Consider the following 19141-nt stretch of genomic DNA (forward strand, 5'->3'; position numbering starts at 1 on the left):
TGGCCTAGTCTCAGAGATTATCTAATCTGACCTCAATCCCCCTCATCCAAACTCTTCCAACCTCCAACCGCCACCACCAACTCCCAGGGATTCAAAGGAACCCTTTGGGGGAGCTCTTTGGCGAGTTGGTGAGCTTCCATCTGGGTTAAGAGGAGCCAAAGGAAGAGGGAGGACAGGGAGGTAGAATGCCGAGGCCTTTCCATCTAGGGCCTAACAAGAGCGTTCCCCCCCAGTTGGACTGCGGCTGCCAGACCACCCAACCCCTCAATCGAGCTTCGACCCGGGAGGTGAGTGGCCCCCGACCACCCCCACACCGTCGGGAGAAGCAGGGCCTCTGCCGCTGCCGCGGACGCCATTGCACAAGAGGGCCTACAGAGGAGCCTACCGAGACGCCGTCCTGGCCGCGCCGCTAAGCATTTGCTGTGCTCCGCCCTGCTCCGTTTTGCCACCGACGCGCCGTTCCTCCGCTGCTCCGGGTGTTTGCCATCTCGGCGGTCCGGCTGCCCAGCTGTTTTACGGCCGCGGGGGTTGGCTCTCGTCCCCTTGTCGCGCCTGGACCACCGGAGAGAGGTGGATCGCGTCTGGTGTCATCACGACCGCCGCTGTTGCTGGGGGGCCTGGCGCGCTGCTGCTCCTCGGCCTCCACAACCTGGGCCTTGCCAGGCAAGCCGCTGCGCTCGTCGAGAGCGCTACTTTAGCTGGGCCCTGCCGCCTGGGCCTTTGCCATCTGGGCCTTCATCGGGCGGGCCGCTGAAGACCTTTTCTGTGTTGACCTTTTTCTGTGTTGACTGATTTTGTGCTGCCCGATTGTGCAATTAAGCGCTGTGTAGACCAACTTGTGCTGACCAACCGCTGTGTGGACCATCTCCGGAAAGACTGAGAGTTCCATTCGCTATTTTACATCAGCCGTCCATAGACTACATCTTGAATCACAACAACTTCACAAACTGATATTGCTTGTCAACTCCCTAACGTTGTGTTTACATATTGCTCAATGTTTACATATTGCTTCACAACTTCACAAACTGATATTGCTTGTCAACTCCCTAACGTTGTGTTTACATATTGCCCAATGTTTACATATTGCTTAATGTAGCACTTTATCGTTCCTTGCCTAATTTGCTGCTAATTGGTACTAAGAACTCAGTATAGCACTTTAAGGCACCTGCCTCTTCTGCTGCTAAATTGAACTGGCACTACCCACCCTCTCCCTATCCCTCCATGCCGCACTTTAGATAGCACTTAGAGCCAGATTCGGGTACTTTGTTGCACTTTAAGATCTTGCACTTTAGGAATCACCCCAGTGGCACGCAGCTGTGACCCTATTGTGTTTGCACTTTAAGACTCTGGCACTTTACGAACTACCAACTGTCGCAGCTGTGATGCTTACTGCACTTTGTTACTACCAGTCTTACGGAAGTGTACTACTACTATCACCCATGTGGTTCCCTATTCCCCTATTTGTATTGTCCTTGATATTAGTGACTTGTGGAAAGGGCAAGGGACGAAGCGAGCTGGAGGCCGTGGGTAACAATGAGGTGGGGAGGGGGGAGAAAGGGAATGAAGGAAGTTGGCAAGAAAAAACTCCAACAATCCAAACAACCATTAATGAAACAGAAATTAAGACCTTGGATTTAGACTGCGGCATGGAGGAGGGGAGGTGTTCCACTAGCCGAGGGGCCCCCATAGAGGTCGTGGTGGGGAGGGGGAGATGCGGGAAAAGGAGACCACAAATTCGGCCTAATTCGGATTGCTTATCTACATTAATAATTCCAAACCGGTCTCCTATGGTAAATTGGTGTAACCAGGATGGCGGGCCCTCCGGATTGAAGGTGGTGCTGTTGAACGCCAGATCTGCCAACGGTAAAACAACCTTTATCCAGGATTTAATCCTGGATGAGCGGGCAGATCTGGCGTGCATCACGGAGACCTGGTTGGATGAAGCTGGAGGCGTGAATCTAACCCAGCTTTGTCCCCCAGGCTTCTCCGTGCAGCACCAACCAAGATCCGGAGGGCGGGGAGGCAGGGTCACAGTGGTCTATAGAGATTCCATTCATCTGACCAGGAGTCCCATCCCGCAGTCAACAAATTTTGAATGCGTCCACCTGAGGGTGGGTGACCGGGACAGAATAGGGATTCTGTTAGTGTACTGTCCACCTCGCTGCACTACAGTCTCCCTACCTGAGCTAGCGGGGGTAGTCTCGAGCGTGGCGTTGGAGTCTCAACGGCTTCTTGTGCTGGGAGACTTCAATATCCATGTCGAGGCAACCCTCACAGGAGCGGCTCAGGACTTCATGTCTGCCATGGCAACCATGGGGCTGTCCCAACAAATATCTGGCCCCACCCACTGTGCTGGACATACATTGGACATGGTTTTCTGCCAGGGATGGGAGCAAGGTGGCGGTGTGGAGGAGTTGACCATCTCTCCGTTGCCATGGACCGACCACTTCCTCGTCAGATTTAGGCTCACTGCGCCCCCCAACCTCTGCAAAGGTGGAGGACCCATTAAGTTGGTCCTCCCCAGGAGGCTTATGGATCCGAATGGATTCCTGATGGCTCTTGGGGATTTTCCCGCCACCTCGGTAGGTGACCCTGTCGAGGCCTTGGTCGCTCTCTGGAATGGAGAGATGGCCAGGGCAATTGACACGATAGCTCCGGAACGTCCCCTCTCAAGTAGCCGAGCTAAACCAGCTCCTTGGTTTACTGAGGAGCTGGCAGTGATGAAGCGAAGGAAGAGGGAACTAGAGAGCGTGTGGCGTTTGGATCCGAGCGAGTCAAATCGAACACGGTTTGTGTCCTTTCTAAGAGCATATGCCGCGGCAATAAAAGCCGCAAAGAAAACTTTCTTTGCGGCCACTATTGCGTCTGCAAGGAACCGTCCGGCGGAGTTGTTCCGGATTGTCAGAGGTCTTTTAACTCCCGCCATCTCAGGCGGGAGCCCTGACAATTCGGCCACGCGCTGCGAAGCATTTGCTCGGTTCTTTCTTTCTTTATTTTATTTATTTGCTGCATTTGTTGACCGCCGTTCTCAGCCCTAGGGCGACTCAAAGGCAATTTACAAAAAACAGTAACGAAATATCAACATATCAACAATTCAACAACAATATAATTACACTAAACAATCCGCTCCATCTCATCGTAGAGTTATAACCAATCTCGTAATCCGTATTCCGTTCCAGTCGTCATTGCCGATTATTTTAGCACTGGTTAAATGCCTTCTCAAATAGCCATGTCTTTAGGCTCTTACGGAAAGACATAAGGGAGGGCGCCTGCCTGATGTCTACAGGGAGAGTGTTCCACAGCTGGGGGGCCACCACCGAGAAGGCCCTCTCTCTCGTCCCCGCCAGACGTGCCTGTGAGGCAGGCGGGATTGAGAGAAGGGCCTCCCCAGACGATCTCAAGGCCCTCGTGGGCTCATAGGCCGAGATGCGGTCTGAAAGGTATTTTGGGCCGGAGCCATTTAGGGCTTTGTAGGCCAACACCAGCACCTTAAATTGGGCCCGGTAGCAAATCGGCAGCCAATGGAGCTGGAACAACAAGGGCGTTGTGTGCTCCCTGCGTCCCGCTCCTGTTAGTAACATGGCTGCCGCGCGCTGGACTAGCTGAAGCTTCCGGGCCGTCTTCAAGGGCAGCCCCACGTAGAGAGCGTTGCAGTAGTCAAGGCGGGATGTGACCAGAGCATGTACCACCATGGCCAAGTCAGACTTCCCGAGGTACGGGCGCAGCTGGCGCACGAGCCTAAGCTGTGCAAATGCTCCCCTGGTCACCGCTGAAACCTGGGGATCCAGGCTCAACGATGAATCCAGGATCATGGAAAGCGTGGTGGCCTCACAACTCCAGGTATTCTTGAGAGACACGGATTATCTGGATTCGGCACAGTCTGGTTTCAGACCGGGACCTGGTACTGAGACGGTCTTGGTCGCCTTAGTGGATGATCTGCGCCGGGAGCTAGACAGGGAGAGTGTGTCCCTGTTGGTGCTCCTGGACCTCTCAGCGGCCTTTGATACCGTCGACCACGGTATCCTTCTGGGGCGTCTTGCGGAAATGGGCCTCGGGGGCACTGTTCTGCAGTGGCTCCGGTCATTTCTGGAGGGCCGCACCCAGAAGGTGTTATTGGGGGACACCTGTTCAACGCCACAGCCTTTGACTTGTGGAGTTCCACAGGGCTCTATACTGTCCCCCATGCTGTTTAATATCTACATGAAGCCGCTGGGTGAGATCATCCGGAGTTTCGGGGTGCGGTGTCATCTGTACGCAGATGATGTCCAACTCTGTCACTCCTTCCCACCTGCTACTAAGGAGGCTGTCGAGGTCCTGAACGGGTGCCTGGCCGCTGTAATGGTCTGGATGAGGGCGAACAAATTGAAATTAAATCCAGACAAGACAGAGGTACTCCTGGTCAGTCGCAAGGCTGAACAGGGTATAGGGTTACAGCCTGTGCTGGATGGGGTCGCACTCCCCTTGAAGGCGCAGGTTCGCAGCTTGGGTGTGACACTGGATTCATCGTTGAGCCTGGATCCCCAGGTTTCAGCGGTGACCAGGGGAGCATTCGCACAGCTCAGGCTCGTGCGCCAGCTGCGCCCGTACCTTGGGAATTCTGACTTGGCCACGGTAGTCCACGCTCTGGTCACATCCCGCCTTGACTACTGCAACGCTCTCTACGTGGGGCTGCCCTTGAAGACGGCCCGGAAGCTCCAGCTAGTCCAGCGCGCCGCATCCATGTTACTAACAGGAGCGGGATGCAGGGAGCACACAACGCCCTTGTTGTCCCAGCTCCACTGGCTGCCGATCTGCTACCGGGCCCAATTCAAGATGCTGGTGTTGGCCTACAAAGCCCTAAACGGTTCCAGCCCAAAATACCTATCTGACCGCATCTCGGCCTATGAGCCCATGAGGACCTTGAGATCGTCTGGGGAGGCCCTTCCCTCGATCCCGCCTGCCTCACAGGCATGCCTGGCAGGGTCGAGGGATAGGGCCTTCTCGGTGGTGGCCCCCCGGCTGTGGAACACCCTCCCTGTAGATATCAGACAGGCGCCCTCCCTTATGACATTCCGCAAGAGCCAAATACGTGGTTGTTTGAGAAGGCGTTTGACTAAGTGCTACAACAAATTGGCAATGATGAGTGGAACGGAATATGGATAACGAGATTGGATTGTGATTCTATGATGAGACGTCGTGAATGATTTAGTGTAATGGTATTAATAGTGATGTTGTTATTGTTGTTTATGATATTGCTTTCACTGTAAATTGTCTTTTTATATGTTGTACACCGCCGTGAGTCGCCCTAGGGCTGAGTACGGCGGTCAACAAATGCAGTAAATAAAAATAAAAATTGGGGCTTGAGACGGGGGGAGGGGAGCACAGTGGTGGGGGAATAAATGGGGGGGAAATGTTAAAGCAAAATAAGAAAATAAAATGTTAAAGAGTGGTTGAATAATATGTAACAGCAATAACAAATGTATAACAAATGTAGTAATGGTGATAAATCCACAAAAAATATTTCAAAAAAAAAATAGTCTGGGTTCTCTGCCTATTTCATTATTTATTATTTACTGTATTTATATACTGTTTTTTTCACTCCTGGGGGGACTGAAAAGTGGTTTCCCACATAGTCACGGCAAAATATGCATGTGAAAAAACAAACATAAAATCAACAATAGCATATACTTATGAATTAACTATTAAAACCACAATAAATCATAAAATATAAGCAACATTTAGACATTCAACCATACAATTTAAACATATCAATATAAACATTAAAATAACGTAATCCAAAATGCAAGGCCATTCCAATGTCTAACCAAAGGCTTGGTCCCCAAAGGCTTGGTCCCCTTTCTTTCTGAATGCCAAGAGGGAGGAAACTGATTTAATTTCACCAGGAAGGGAGTTCCAAAGCCGACGGGCCACTGCTGAGAAGGCCCTACCATCCCCACCAGTCATGCCTGCAAAGGTGGGACCAATAACAGGGCTTCCCCAGAAGATCTTAACCTCCCAGACGGTTCATAGAGGGAGATACGTTGAGACAGGTAAACTGGGCCAAAACCTTTTCTCAACTTGGGGGTCGGGGCCCCTTGGGAGGGGGTTGCGAGGGGATGTCAGAAGGGTCACCAAAGACCATCAGAAAACAGTATTTTGTATTGGCTGTGGGGGTTCTGTGTGGGAAGTTTTGTCCAATTCTATCACTGGTTGGGTTCAAAATGCTCTTTGATTGTAGGTGAACTATAAACCCCAACAAATACAACTCCCAAATGTCAAGGTCTATTTTCTCTGAATTCCACCAGTGTTCACATTTGGTCATATTGAGTATTCATGCCAAGTTTGGTCCAGAACCACAGGTTTAGGGCATTATAGACTAAAGGCAGCACTTTGAATAGTGCTTGGTAGCAGACGGGCAGCCAGTGGAGCTGGCGTAAGGGGGGGGGGGGGCGGTTATATGCTCCCTGTACGCTGCCCCAGTGAGGAATCTGGCAGCTGCCCATTGGACCACTTGGAGCTTCCAAACAGTCTTCAGAGGTAACCACATGTAGAGTGCATTGCAATAGTTTGTTCAAGATGTAAAATGAGCGTGGACCACCATGGCCAAATCTGACTTCCCAAGGTATGGTTGCAACTGGCACACAAATTCTAATAGTGCAAAAACTCTTCTGGCCACCGCCAAAACCTGGGGTTCCAGACTCAGCGATGAGTCCAGGAAGACTCCCCAGCTGTGAACCTGTGTCTTCAGAAGGAGTGTTTCCCCATCCAGCACAGGTTGTAACCCTATACCCTGTTCGGCCTTTCAACTTACCAGGAGTACCCCTGTCTTGTTTTGATTCAATTTTAATTTGTTTGCTCTCATCCAGACCACCACAGCTGCCAAGCACCAGTTCAGGACCAGAACAGCCTCCTTAGTAGCAGGTGGAAAGAAGTAATAGAGTTGGATATAATCTGTGTACAGATGACATCAAACTCCAAAACTCTGGATGATCTTTCCTAGCAGCTTCATGTAGATGTTAATCAACATGGGGAACAATATTGAGCCCTGCGCAGCCCCACAGAGCAAAGGCTACAGGGCTGAGCAAGTGTCCCCTGCTATAGTGTGAAAAGTACTATAACATCAGGAATTGATTTAGCCAAGAATGTTCACTTACCTTTGTTAGAGTGCATCGATTTTCATAGTGCAGAGTCTACAAAATCCCAAAAATAGGTAGGATATGCAAATGGCCATGGGGCCCCACCCCTCCAGTGTTAACAGTGTGGCCAGCCACTAGGCAGACGGGCAAAATCCCCACCCAAATGCTTTGCATTAAAATTCATCTTACTGGGTTTTGCTGAAGTGGAATTTGAATCTTGCCTTCCTGGGAGATGCATTTTAACTTGTCAGAAGTTGCTTACACCTTGAAAAATGAAGAGCAAAACTGTTCCAGGGGTGTGGGAGAGGCCAGAATAATGAGGGACATATGCAATCAAAGGTACATTTCAGGTTCAGTTGCGTTCACTGGGGTTAAGCATATGCTTCATATGCTTCATGGGAAAGTAGGGCTTGGAGGCAATAAAAGAGATAGTAGCCAGAATTCATTAGAGCTTTTTTCTCATCCTTTTAGCATGTCTTCAAATCTCTGAAAGCAGGAAAATCCAGGTCTTCAGTCCTGCCGGCACAGGGGTTTAACCCACTGCGCCACCAGGGGTTCCTACAGTTAAGATGGCTGTGATTAGCTATGCCCACTGCATCCCTTCTTACAGAATATTTTGGGGAGAAATGGGTAAGTGTTTCAAATTCAGAATCCCCCCCCCCCCATCTTTTCTTCATTCAAAATTCACTTTGGATATCCAAATTAATATGTTTACATCTGAATTTCAATAAATTCCGAACGCATCTATCCAACCCTGGCAGAAACCTCTGCAGATAGAGTTATGCTTTGATTGTGCTGCACAGACACAACCTATGTGCTGAATGTCAATGTTGTGTAATTGATTGCACAACACAAGCACCACGGCTGATTTGAGTGGGGGCAGTTGGATACTGAGAATGTTCACCTAAATGCACAACAGAATACTGTTCATTGGCATACAATATCCAAGCACTACAGTAAGAATGTTTATAGCACGCCTGGGCAAACTTGTGCCTTCCAGGTGTTCTGGACTTCAACTCCCACAATTCCTAACAGCCTCAGGCCCTTCCTTAGTGGCTGAGGGGGAAAAGGAAGGGGCCTGAGACTGTTAGGAATTGTGGGAGTTGAAGTCCAAAACACCTGGAGGGCCCAAGTTTGCCCAGGCCTGATTTATATGCATAAGATATGGTGGGACTCTGACTTGAGTCTCCAGTGACATTGCAGGTTATAGTAAGCACCATGAACATGGGCAAGAGCCTTGCCAATGTCCCCCACCAACACCATCCTGTCCACCACCCAAGTGAAGGCTTTCATATGGAGACAATTCTTTCCTAGATTTTGTATATTTCCTCTACCACAGACATCCCAGTGTTTCTTACTCTCTCTATTGGTGTGGAATTTGCATGATCCCACCCACTGCTTCTCCCTTAATCCCTTAACCCTATTTTTTTCTATGGCACACACACAGTAAACAGAGAAATTGATCAGCAACTGAACATACTAGAGAGGTTTGGGGAAAATTTGCCATGATTTGTAGGAGTTGTAGATACTGGGATGTATAGTTCACCTGCAATCTCAGAGCACTCTGAACTCCATCAACAATGGACCTGGAACTAACTTGGCACACAGAAATCCCATGACCAACAAAACATACTGGAAATCTTTGGAGGGTTTAATAGGAGTTGTTTACCGACATCCAGAGCACACTATAAATCCAAACAATGACGGATCTGGAGCAAACTTGACATGCATACCTGATCTGCTCAAATTTGAATACTGGTGGGTTTTATGGGGAATTGGCCTAGATATTTTGGAGTTGTAGGTAATGGGATTTATGGTTCACCTGCAATCAATGAGCATTTCGAACTCCCCCAAAGATGAAATTGGACCAAACTTGGCACACAGAGCCCCCATGACCAGCAAAAAATACTGGAGGTCTTTGGGGAAAACTCACCCTGATTTGGAGTTTGTTGTGGTTCACTTACATCCAGAGAGCATTGTGGACCCAAACACTGATGGATCTGCACCAAACATGGCACACATACCTGATATACTGAAATCGGATTACTGGAGGGGTTTTGGGGGGAAACTTTCTGGGAGTTGTTCAACCACAATCAGAAAAACTGTGACCTCCACCGAAGATAGGCCTGGACCAAACTTGGCACACAGATCCCCAATGACTAACTTAATCTATTGGAGGGATTTGAGGGGACTGACTCACCATAGTGAGAGTTGTAGTTTACCCTACAGCCTGGAAGCACACTGAACCCCACTAATGATGCATCTACAGCAAAATTGCCCAACATAACAAACTTTAAGTATTGATAGAGTTTTTTGAGGGTTAACCTGGCATGATGTGAGTTGTAGTTCACCCACAACCTTATGCATTTTGTACAAGTAAATAACTGACACACATTTGCACAGTCGCAGACTTTGGGCTTGTTTCCTCAATGCGGAGACTGTGCGGGTGCCAGAACTCTCAAAACCTAACTTTCCTTTCCAAGAATATTATGGTGGGGACTTACGACTGATGTCTGATGCATCCTACAGCATCCTGAGTAATGCCACTCCAAGCTCTGTGTTGGTCATGAAAAAGGGCCAAGCAAGCACCTCACTAAGCCTGCTGTGATTCTGCAGGGAGATAGAAGGTACGCATTTAAGAGCCTACAGGAATGTAAGAAGTTTACAACTGCTGTTTGGCCGACATCTCAGTGCATAATCTGGTGGCTGTAGAGGGCCTTAAGTAATTCTTTTGGTTTCCAATGGCATTCCAATTTAATCACATTTCTGTGCCATGCCTTCAATAAAGAGTGGTGTCTAGTCAATCAATCAAAGTGCATGTGCCTATAATGTCTTATACAACTGTGTACATCTTGCTGCTCCATGTCCCTCAGATCTAGTGCAGAAATGTATGCACATGATATTTGAATTACATATTCAAAAACTACAAGAGGAGAGATACGAGGGATATCTGGAAAGTAAGGTTACAGTTTTTTTAAAAAAAATACAAAGAAATAATTTATTTTAATCAAACTTATAAGGATTGTAGCATAGGTATTATATTATTTTTCCACATAATCACCATTCAGCTCAATAGATTTTGTCATCTGTGGGACGAGTTTTTGATTCCCGTGTCATAGAAGTTTCCCTCCGTCTTTTTCAGCCAGTTTGTCACTTTGATTTTCTGCTCGTTATTGTGGGGAAAGTGTTTTCCAACCAGGTGTTCCTTCTACTTAGTGAGCAAATGATAGTCACTTGGTGAGAGACTGCGGCTGTGAGAAGGGTGGCTTCAAACACCCCAATCAAATGACATCAACAACTCTTGTGTTGCATGAGCGGTGTGTGGATGGACGCACATTGTCATGAAGGAGATAGACTCCCGCCATCAGCATCTCACAACGTCTGTTTTGGATGGCTCTGCAAAGTCTCTTCATGGTCTCACAATATATTCCATACACATTTTGTCACATTCTGTCTTGACATTACGTCCTCTCCATAAACTGAAATGATTTTGTGATGAATTGCAGCGGCATTCATACCTTTTGCATTTAGGTAGAGTATTACAGTTTACGAACTTTGCACTTGGAGGGAAATGGAATGAGAATGCTCATTCACCACAATGCCAGTCAGTGAGCTACTGATGACTGGAACTGCTCATTCGCTTCCTCTGGCTTCCTGCTACCAACTTCCCTGCAAAAATTCCCCGCAAGAGGTGCAGTTACAGAAGGCAGCCACTACAGCTAGAAGAATGATTCCCATGCTTAAACTCCCTAAAATGTCACACATCAGTCTTGTGCTTTCACTTGCAACAAAGAGATAAGCCGGTGCCACTAGAGCACATCTCAGCAAGAGCTAGGAACATCAGAAGGAGACATGAAAAGTCCAGTGTATTCCAGTTTCTGTTACTTTGCACTTGTTTGTTTGCCTAGTCGAAGAGCGCCAATCAAAAGGCATAGACCAATGAAGAAGACAATGTATTAACACCAACCAAAATATGCCTTTTGGATTTCTGTGGGGTGCGGTAGTACTTTTATGCCTAGTGCACAAACTGCCGCCATTTACACAGCCGGCAAATAAAAGCTAATCTTCAGAGAGATTCAACCCTTTGGTATCTTTCTCCTGCTTTGTCCTCCTGGGTCAGAAGGGGACTCTTGAGAATGTGCAGAATGCATACTCCATTTTGGTGCCAAAACCCGGAAATAGAAGGATGAGCTGTTTCGAACGTGCCATGGGACCTTTGGAGATCTGCTCATCTAAAGTGAGAGTCGGGCGCCCACAAAACAAGCATAGACCAATGAAGAATACAATGTATTAACACCAATCTATGGGGTGCGGTAGTTCTTTTATGCCTGGTGCACAAACTGCTGCCATTTGCACAGCCGGCAAATAAAAGCTAATCTTCAGAGAGATTCAACTCTTTGGTATATTTCTCCCGCTTCATCCTCCTGGGTCAGAAGGTGACTCTTGAGAATGTGCAGTGTGCATGCCCTTCACTTTGGTACCGAAACCCAGGAATAGGAGGATGAGCAGTTTGGGACGGGCCATAGGACCTTTGGAGGTCTGCTCTTGGTTCCCTCGGGGTCCAGACCAGATGACACATTACCTAAGGTGAGAGTTGGGAGTCCGCAAAACAAATGTTATCTGGGTGATCGTGGTCTGGCCTGTATTCCCTTTATTCCCTGCATTGAGGAAAGGGTCAGATAAGTTGGTTGAGAAGTCCTCTCCTCAACTCCTGTCCACTCAGTTTATAAAACTGGACAAATACATTTATTTCTTGGCACTCTGGGCAAATTGCAGATTTTTCTTGCCTTTCCCCATGGATTATCATGCGCCCTCCTGCCCCCCCCCCCCACCAAAATCACTGGGCTTTGACATGAATATTTCAGAGTCTGTGTCACTGGATTTTTTTCACCCCACATCCCTGGATCAGTTGCATGAGTCACCCGACAGGACAATTCATGCTGAAGTGGCACAGTGGAGTTGCCAGCCCCACCTGTCACCTCACAAGCACACTGCTGCACAAGGAATGTGTCATAAAGCTGGGCTCCTTGCCTCCTACATGTCTTTCTGGCAACATTAGCAGGAAGAAGAGCCTTCCTGAAGCAAGTAGCAACAGGTTTGAGTTTGAAAAGAGAATGACAAAGAAGAGGCGAGAACATACCCCCAAACCATTAACCGACAAACTAATTAATGAACGCCCTGTCTTTCTCCCAATATGGGATCCATGGCAGCTTACAGGATGTGTTAAAAGCAAAATACAGATGTTTTGGCCTTCAACTCCCAGAAATCCTAACAGCTGGTAAACCGACTGGATTTCTTGGAATTGTAAGTCAAAACACCTGGAGACCCACAGGTTGAGAACCACTGATTTACATGTATGGGAAATAGAACTGAGTATTATAATGCTCTTAGGGACTACTATGACATGACTACATATGCATGCCCACTGCCCAATGGCAACTAATAGGAGACTGATGTGCCAACACCACATATGCAGTGGCTTCCCTGGACACTACTAGATGTGCTGGCAAATAGCAGGAGTTCCCATTTTTCAATTTTAGTTTTTATATGACTTATGTAGAATGTATCTGTACAGTATTTGTCTAAACTTTTTAAGATGCCTTGGGTCCCAGGGCTGGGAAAACTGCAAGATAAGGTACAATACCCATGAAAGAGTGGATAATAGTGAATCCTTTTTACATTAATTACTATAGAATCGCCCCAGAGGACCTAGAAAATTCCTAGAAAGGGATGTTCTGGCTCCTCCAGGGCACTCCACAGAATTACCTGGAGGACCTAGAAAATTCTTAGGTAGAACAGATTTTATCAGATGCAGGTAGGTGAAATCACAAGTGTTGGTCTGTGGGTACAGGGGGTGTACCATATAAATAAATAACACAATAATAATTATTCAGTTGTTTAATATCATAGAATCATAGAATCAAAGAGTTTGAAGAGACCTCATGGACCATTCAGTCCAACCTCCTGCCAAGAAGCAGGAATATTGCATTCAAATCATCCCTGACAGATGGCCATCTAACCTCTGTTTAAAAGCTTCCAAAGAAAGAGCCTCCACCACACTCTGTGGCAGAGAGTTCCACCGCTGAACAGCTTTTACAGTTAGGAAGTTCTTCCTCACGTTCAGATGGAATCTCTTGTAGTTTAAAGCCATTGTTTCGCGTCCTAGTCTCCAGGGAAGCAGAAAACAAACTTGCTCCCTCCTCCCTGTGGCTTCCTCTCACATATTTATGCATGGCTATCATGTCTCCTCTCAGCCTTCTCTTCTTCAGGCTAAACATGCCCAGCTCCTTAAGCCGCTCCTCTTAGGGCTTGTTCTCCTGACCCTTGATCATTTGAGTCGCCCTCCTCTGGACACATTCCAGCTTGTCAATATCTCTGTGGTGCCCAGAATTGGACACAATATTCAAGGTGTGGTCTAACCAAGGCAGAATAGAGGGGTAGCATGACTTCCCTGGACCTAGACACTATACTCCTATTGATGCAGGCCAAAATCCCATTGGCTTTTTTTGCCGCCACATCACATTGTTGGCTCATGTTTAACTTGTTGTCCACGAGAACTCCAAGATCTTTCTTACACGTACTGCTCTCGAGCCAGGCATCATCCCCCATTTTGTATCTTTGCATTTTGTTTTTTTCTGCCTAAGTGGAGTATCTTGCATTTGTCACTGTTGAACTTCATTTTGTTAGTTTTGGCCCATCTCTCTAATCTGTCAAGATCATTTGCTTTTAGCCAAAAAGAAACAAATGAACCCTGTAGCACTTTTAAGACTTAACTGCAATGGGTTATAAATATTTCAATTTAGAATATTCAAGATGCTCCACCCCATAGCTCAGTGGCAGTTGTTGTTTATTCATTTGGTTGCTTCTGACTTTTCGTGACCTCCTGGACCAGCGCTCACCAGAGCTCCCTGTGGGCCATGGTCACCCCAGCTCCTTCAAGGTCAAGCCAGTCACTTCAAGGATACTATCCATCCATCTTGCCCTTGGTTAGCCCACTTCATTTTTCCTTCCATTTCCCCCAGTATCATGATCTCCAAGCTTTCCTGTCTTCTCATTATGTGGCCAGTGAGCAGTCGGGCATTATTTCTTGAGTATGGGCTGGTTGGATCTTCTTGTGGTCCAAGGCACTCTCAGAATTTTCCTCCAACACCACAGTTCAAAAACATTTCTCTTCTTTCACTTACCCTTCCTTATGGTCCTGCTCTCGCATCCATAGGTTACTACTGGGAATACCATTGCTTTAACTATGCCGATCTTTGTTGTCAGTTTGATGTCTCTAGTCTTCACTCTTTTATCGAGATTGGTCATTGCTCTCCTCCCAAGAAAGAAACGTCTTCTGATTTCCTGGCAGTACATTTAAGGAATGCTTGGCCATGTGACTGCTGATTTTTAAACCATGCCTTCCACATAGAAGGCAAGGCAATGCCACAAAGACCCATTAAATTAGTAGTAAATGCAGGACAGAGAATGGGAAAGTACATTAGAAGAGGACCGGTGGTAGAGTTGCATGGTAGGCCCATGTGCAGTACCCAGGAGGGAAGAGGGACTCTCCTCTGAGCCTTGGCTCTTCAGGGGCCATAGTCTAAGACCAGCAGTCTCTTACCCAAGAGGTCTCCCAGTTGTCTGTATTTCCTCATCCTGAGGAAATCACTGCCACTTTCTTTTTAAGGCGAGGCTGTACATAGGAAGTGGGGGAAGGGTTCAATGGGAGCTTCTTTTTTCACCACGCCTTGTTCTCGCTCTGGGCTGAGATGCCAAGCCAAAAGCCGATCCCAGCAACTGAGCTCAGCAGAGACTCTGACGGTTCTCCAAGCAGCTGCCTGATCCCTCTTGAAGCCGGCCTCCCTGCCCAGCACTTCCCATCCACAGCTCCCACAATGGCAAGGAACCACCAAGTACAGAAGGCCAAGCTGGCTGAGCAGGCTGAGCGTTACGAAGACATGGCTGACTTCATGAAGGCAGTGGTCGAGGATGGATCCAAACTCTCCAACGAAGAACGCAACCTCCTCTCTGTCGCTTACAAGAACGTTGTGGGCTGCCAGAGGTCTGCCTGGAGGGTCATCTCCAGCATTGTGCACAATACCGAGGAAGGAGACGACAAGGCTCAGCTGGTTAATGAGTACCGGGAGAAGATTGAGAAGAAGCTGAAGGATGTCTGCAACGTTGTCTTAGGCCTGCTGGACAAGCACCTCATCCCAAAAGCCAGTGATGCGGAGAGCAAAGTTTTCTATTTGAAGATGAAAGGTGACTATTACCGCTATCTGGCTGAGGTGGCTACTGGTGATAATCGCAAACAGATCATTGATAATGCCTGGAAAGCCTACCAAGAGGCGATGGACATCAGCAAGAAGGAAATGCAACCCACAAACCCTATCCGCTTGGGCCTTGCCCTAAATTTCTCGGTTTTCCACTATGAGATTGCCAATGCTCCTGAAGATGCCATCAAACTGGCCAAGACCACCTTTGACGAGGCCATGGGAGACCTCCACACACTCAGCGAAGACTCCTACAAAGACAGCACCCTCATCATGCAGCTTCTCAGAGACAACCTCACGCTATGGACAGCGGAGTGTTCAGGAGAAGAAGGGGGAGAGGCTGGCGAAGAGCCAAAGAACTGAACTTTTCAAACCCCTGAAGGATGGTAACTCCCCATCACCTTCTTCCTTTGACCCCTATCCTCTCCTTATCCTTCCCATTTTTATAAGATGTGTCTCCAGATCCTGAAAGTTCTAGCTGGATTTTGACAGCAACAAAGGGGACTGATTCTACAGATGGGATTTGCACGTTTGCCCAGCCTTGCTCGCGGGTGGTATCTTTGGGGTTGCTGCTGTCCCTGGGCCCTGGTGTTCCTGGTTTGCGTTGCCCCCTCTGCCCCATGGCCTCAAGTTCCTTGGTTTGTACAAACTCTTGTACTCGGCAGCAGCATCCAGTTAACCCATGGTCTTCCTGATCTGTCATGTGGGACTCAGTTAGGTATACGTATCTTTCGCAATGTTTAATTATTTACGTACGGGAGCCCCAAATCAAAAAGTGACAACTGGAAAAATTGTTTAGCATGGCAAAAATACCAAAATCGCATTGGAAGAATTAAACCAGGGTAGTCAGTCGCCTGTGCCTTGTGCGGCACCTCTTATTTTGCAGGGTTTTCTCATTTCCAGCATCCTGTTGTTGCAAGATGAGGGTGGTGGTGGGCCTTTGCTGAAGGGACTGGGACTGACGCTTCTGAGTGGGTTCAGAACAAAACTCTCAAGTGGGTCTCTTGTTATTGTGATGTTATTGAGGTGATATGCTACAGTATTCTTCCCCAATAAAAGTTCACTTTCATGCCTGCCTTTTTTTGTACTTGTGGTCTTCAGTTTTGTTTGAGTTTTTCCCCTCCTAAGGGTGGTAGAAAGTTGGGAGCGGGGAGGATGTGGCACCAACAGGCCACTCGCTGGCATGCCATAAGATGGGAAAGCCAGAAAACATACTAGTCTAAGCAAGGAGAGCAGAAAGAAAGCAGGTTGATGCTTGCTAGTGTGCAGCTTTCCGGCTCTTCTGAAATCACAGGCACTCCCTTGCAGGAGGGAGGGGGAAAGTGATGCCCTGAAGCAAGAGCGCTGCTACCTGAAGATGCAATTGGGCTCTAACTGTAAAAAAGAGCGAGGCAAGGGTGGAGTTGCAGAACAGCCCAAAAGAGAGGCTCTTATGGGCAGGAATGGCTTTGATCTGCTCAATAGGGAAGGCAGAGAAAGACCATGCTCCCTTTCTCTGTGTGAAAGTGTTCCCACATGCTCTCTTTCTTCGGATGCTTCTTCTTGGCTTGGGTGGCAGGAGGCACAGATAATTCCAGTGGTGGGCTTTTTTTGGGGGGTGGGATAGGGTTGCACCAGTAAGCTTTTGACACTCAAAGAAATTTCCATTCTGGCTTTTTAGCCAAGAGAGTCTCACTAGATTGTAAAGTACAGGAGAGATGATGGTTGGGCTCATAGAAGGCTCTAGTCAAGCCTGTAGAATTCCCCCAGAGTAGAAGAAGTGAAAGTGGAACCAAAACCATAACCATAACCAACTAGTTGAAGGGTAGGGAGTGTCAATTGAAGTGGTTCTCAACTTTCCGAATGCCGCAACCTCTTAATACAGTTCCTCATGTTGTGGTGAACCCCAACCATGACATTATTTTTTGTTGCTATTTTATAACTGTAATTTTGCTACTGTTATGAATTGTAAGGTAAATATCTGGTATGCAGGATGTATTTTAATTCACTGCACCAAATTTGGCACAAATACCAGATATGACCAGATTTGAATACTGGTGGGGTTGGGAGAGATTGATTTTATCATTTGGGAGTTGTAGTTGTTGGAATTTATAGTTAACCTACAATCAAAGGGAATTCTGAACTCCACCAACAATGGGACTGAACCAAACTTCGCACTCAGAACCAACCATGACCAACAGAAAATACTGGAAGGGTTTGGTGGACATTGACTTTGAGTTTTTGAGTTCACCTTCATCCAGAGAACACTGTGGACTCAAACAATGATGGATCTGGACCAAGCTTGGCATGAATACTCAATGTGCCCAAATGTGAACACTGGTGGAGTTTAGGGGAAAAGAGACCTTGACATTTGAGACTTGTAGTTGCCAGGATTTATAGTTCAGTTACAGTCAAAGAGCATTCTGAACCCCACCAATGAAAGAATTGGGCCAAACTTCCCATACAGAACCCCTATGGCCAACAGAAAATACTGTGTTTTCTGATGGTCTTTGGCGACCCTTCTGACACCCCCTGATGATCCCCCAATCCTAGGTTGAGAAACGCTGGTCTATTGGTTAGAATGGACTTGGTCTTACAAAGCATCCCCAAGTACAGCCAGCATTCTGTTAATGACATATGCTAGCACATGTCACCTGATGCTTGTGCATATGTAGATTGGTGTTCTTCCCCCCTCTGCAATACCTAAAGGCCCCTGAGGCTCACTGCTGTCTGCCCTATCTCCTCCATCATAGTTACTGCTTGTAGCAAGCAGGGTATTTGTAGGAGTGTCCAGTTATGAGGCCAGAGCCAGGCACAATCTGATGATGTGATCTGCTGAGATCTTCTCTGGGTGTCTGCGCAGAGGCGGCCCTAGGTAATTTTCAATGGTAAGCAAGCAGAATTTGCCCCCCCCCCCCCAACCAATCATTGATATACATTTTCTGTTCGTCGTGGGAGTTCTGTGTGCCATATTTGGTTCAATTCCATCATTGGTGTTCAGAATGCTCTTTGATTGTAGGTGAACTATACATCCCAATAACTACAACTCGCATATGTCAAGGTCTATTTTCCCCCAAGAGCACCTCAAGAGTGCCCCTGGGCAAAATCAACTAAACTGCAAATGCTTACTTTGCGTAAGGGTTGAGCCGCCCCTGTGTCTGTGTTTATTAAAGGGACATAGCCGGACACATCTGTATAATCCAGCTACAGATGAACTTGGGCCCTCTAGGTGTTTTGGACCTCAACTCCCACCACTCTTAGTAGCCCCAGGCCCCTTCCTTTCCCCCCTCAGCCACTTAAGTGGCTGAGGGGTGAAAGGAAAGGGGCTGAGGCTGTTAAGAATGGTGGGAGTTGAAGTCCAAACCCCTAGAGGGCCCAAGTTCGCCCATGTCTGCCATTGAGGGACTGCTTCTGACTTTTCGTGACCTCCTGGACCAGTCCTGAGACTGATGACAGGACGTGGCTGGGAGATACTGACCTAGCTCTACTAGGAAGTGGCAAGGAATGAAGCAGCAACCTTCTGCATCCAAAACAGGTGTTATTTCCACTGAGCTACAACTTCTTCCTTTCTCTTTGCCTCTTCCAACATTAGCCTGGTTTTTCATGTGCAGAGATCAGGGAAGTTATCTGAGTGCAGGCAATTCCCCACATGGCTTAGTCTTTCTCCTTGGCTGCGTGAGAACAAATAGTACCAGAGTGGCTCCCACAGTCCTGGGCGAGTGTCTCAGGAGCAGAAACCGGCAACAGGTTGTGAAGGAGGGGAGTGTCTGAAGCAGGGATGGGCAGATTTAT

The 19141-nt window shown here is 47.7% G+C and overlaps 1 protein-coding gene across 1 annotated transcript; it reads left to right on the top strand.

Moving 5' to 3' along the window:
- The first annotated feature begins 14900 nt into the window (after window positions 1-14900).
- On the top strand, window positions 14901-15783 carry LOC137095370 (14-3-3 protein sigma-like). Its single transcript, XM_067461970.1, has one exon. It carries the CDS (start codon window positions 14993-14995, stop codon window positions 15731-15733), a length of 741 nt encoding a protein of 246 aa, XP_067318071.1. The 5' UTR covers window positions 14901-14992; the 3' UTR covers window positions 15734-15783.
- The last annotated feature ends 3358 nt before the right edge of the window (window positions 15784-19141 follow it).

This window comes from Anolis sagrei, chromosome Y (assembly GCF_037176765.1).
Source record: "Anolis sagrei isolate rAnoSag1 chromosome Y, rAnoSag1.mat, whole genome shotgun sequence".
Taxonomy (NCBI): Eukaryota; Metazoa; Chordata; class Lepidosauria; order Squamata; family Dactyloidae; genus Anolis; species Anolis sagrei.